At 44.9% G+C, this 2,797-nt stretch overlaps 1 protein-coding gene across 1 annotated transcript; it reads left to right on the forward strand.

Moving 5' to 3' along the window:
- Nucleotides 1–693: 693 nt before the first annotated feature.
- Nucleotides 694–2,729, forward strand: VTP01DRAFT_8584 (uncharacterized protein; the record flags this gene model as incomplete). Its single annotated transcript, XM_069387721.1, has 10 exons — nt 694–1,017; nt 1,074–1,165; nt 1,236–1,266; nt 1,326–1,490; nt 1,559–1,786; nt 1,843–1,949; nt 2,005–2,234; nt 2,283–2,428; nt 2,484–2,549; nt 2,613–2,729. The coding sequence occupies 10 exons, from the start codon at nt 694–696 to the stop codon at nt 2,727–2,729; spliced, it is 1,506 nt and encodes a 501-aa protein (XP_069241462.1).
- Between the last annotated feature and the right edge of the window lie 68 nt (nt 2,730–2,797).

Genomic DNA, 2,797 nt, shown 5'->3' on the forward strand with positions numbered 1-2,797 from the left:
TGAGGCTATGTGTTTTGGTAACTTTTCAAAAGTGCACGGCGGCACGTCGTTGCGATATTTGCGACCTCTGAAGAAAAAGCAATAGCGTTAGCGAGACTTGACCAGAAGTTAAAAAGAGGTTGTAGACTTTCAGACTCTTTGTATATTTGAAACAAGAGGTGTCTTTACGATTATTTTGTGACATGTCTTTTCATATGGGAGTTTGATATAGATTGGGAGATGATTGCTTTATATACTTTGCTACCATAAGGGTCTATTATCGTTCTAGGTACTCGTGGGTGGAATGGTTGTATTAGATGGCGTCGGCCACGGTTCTTGTCTTGAATGATTGGTCGTATAAGCAGCCGAATAGGTCAAAAACGGACGCAGTGTGTCTTATCGTTAGTAAAATAAACTGATAGCCTCTTTGTTCAATGTACTTGCCTCTGAACGATAAGTACACATCTATAGTGATGAAGGCAGAAATAACCCAGTTTGCAATCTTCAGTAGCCAACGGCATTGCCACCAACTACAGACGACGTTTGTCTCAGCAAGGGTAGCTGGCTAGCAAACCAAGTCATTCGCGGCGGGATCTCCTGCACCTTAACAAAGCCCTTCAGCGCAGGACATCCGTCTGTCTCCTTTTGATCGGGCTAGCCACGTTTGACGATGCTTCACGGAAGAGAAAAGAATGACTGCGCCGCGTTAATTTTATGTTCTGCCGATACGTCAGCAACGGCATCCAGCCAGTTTTCGCGAGCTCTCAGAGTTGCATATTAGCTACAGTACCACTTCTCACCATGCCGTCAAAATTCAAGAAACACAAATTCCCTGATCATAACGATCCAAAAAAGCAATACTTTTCAGAACATCATCCTTACAAGTGGGATTTTCCTCATTTTCTCTCAAAGTTTTCCGATGATCACGTCAAAACGACGCTACGCCATTATCTAGACGCTCTGAATTGGGTTCTTCGGCATCATATCGACGTTGATCTACGGAATTATGTCGACCGGTTGCACCGAAAATGGAAAAAGGTTAGTAATTTGAATGTGTACTGACTTGATACTCAGGTTGGGAAATGATAAGCAAGGCCTCGAGCAACAAGCTTAAGGAACTATCAGTGCCGCCAGCATCCACCACAACCATGACTGTAAACGAGCAGGTGATGATGGTAAACAACAAGTATGTGTGTAGCTTTGGAGAAGTTTGCGGTGTCTTTTTCTTTGATTAACTGATTATGTTGTACATTTAGTACCACAACGCTCCTGAAGGTTTCCAAGAAGGTAACCAAGGTTATTGGCAATTACAAGTATTTTGGCTAACGCGTAGTGCTAATCGCTAGAGGGGAAGGCGAGACGACGTTGATATTGGCGACGATGATGAGGACGGCAGTGCGGAGCGGTCAAAGACGCCAAGAGTCGAGGAAGAAGAGGATGATGAGGAACAACAACAAGAAGAAGACAGTGTAGAAGGTAAAAGGGATTTATCGGCATCTCCCTATTCTAACGTATTTCTCAGTTTTGTCACTGTGGGACGGCTGGCTCCAATTTCTGAAGAGCTATAATGACGGATCAGCGCGCAATGTTTTCAAACAAGGGTTACAAAGGATACTTGAGAGCTTGCTTAATTGTGTTCTGTAGCCCGGAAGCCAGCAACGTTCTTTGGTGCGGCGATGGCGTCCATAAACGCGAATGTATACCATCCGACCTGTATAATGGTGTCCAAGCAATTGTGAAGGAACAGTCAAAGCAGGAAAAAGTGCATGATGGGATTGAAAAATACATTGATGCTGTTCTGGACGCGGTATGTGATCATCTTTATTTTCAAAACTCGATCTCTGACTGGAAGGTGTGTATAAGCCGACACTGTACGACCTTGACGACGCAATTGCAGATATGTCGATAATGGAAGTTACCCCTGCTCTGAAGAACAAGCTTCTGTTTGTCAAGAGTATTTTTTCAACAATGTCAGTAATATGCCCTTTCTTGCTATACATTCCCTTTGCTGATTTACCACTCTAGTGCCGACAATATGTACTCTGGAGTGGTGAACCCCACACACTCCGAAACGTCCTGGAACCAAGCCATCTTGTGGCCAGTTATGGTGGCGTGTTCGCGCTATCTACGACGAGAAAAGACGAGAGACGTGATTTTTGCTCCGGGGGAAGAAGAATTATATGGGATGACCGTCGCAGGGCCGGCGACCTATGAGCAACTGAGCAAATTGAAGATCTTATTTCTACATGTGCATGGTATACGGAATCTTGATTGATATTGACCAACACTGACTCCTTTTACAGGTGAAGCTGTTAGGGTCCGGTCGTTTTCGACTCCTCAGGAAAAGGTCTATGTCATGAATAAGGAGTTAAAGATCGAAATACCCACGAAGTTCAATAAGAAAGCAGATGAGCTGCTTCTGTTTCTGGAGTCCTGCTGGCAGTTATTGGTAAGGGAATCGTTCTCGTTTCCTCAAGCTTTGACTGATGTGGGATAACGTGTAGCACCTCATGATGCATAGTGTTGACGCTCTCCAAGGACTGGAGGATGATCATTGCCAGAAAAAAACGGTAGAGTCGATACGATAAAAACCGCTACACCGCAGAACACATGCTCAGCTGGTCAAACCAAAGATCGTCAAAGTCACGGAGAAATTACATGCCAAGGTCGTAGCAGATGACGGCCCAGCCAGCTCGCCTCTCGGCCCACCTCGAAATGATTCCTTCGACTCGGACGAGTTTGAAGCATAATAAAGTGGGTAATCTCATAGAACTTCGGACTGCAGGGTCATGTTGATGAGCATGGCTGTCCTGAGCCC

The sequence above is a fragment of the Rhizomucor pusillus genome (genome assembly GCF_041956525.1).
Source record: "Rhizomucor pusillus strain CBS 183.67 unplaced genomic scaffold VTP01scaffold_5, whole genome shotgun sequence".
Lineage (NCBI taxonomy): Eukaryota > Fungi > Mucoromycota > Mucoromycetes > Mucorales > Lichtheimiaceae > Rhizomucor > Rhizomucor pusillus.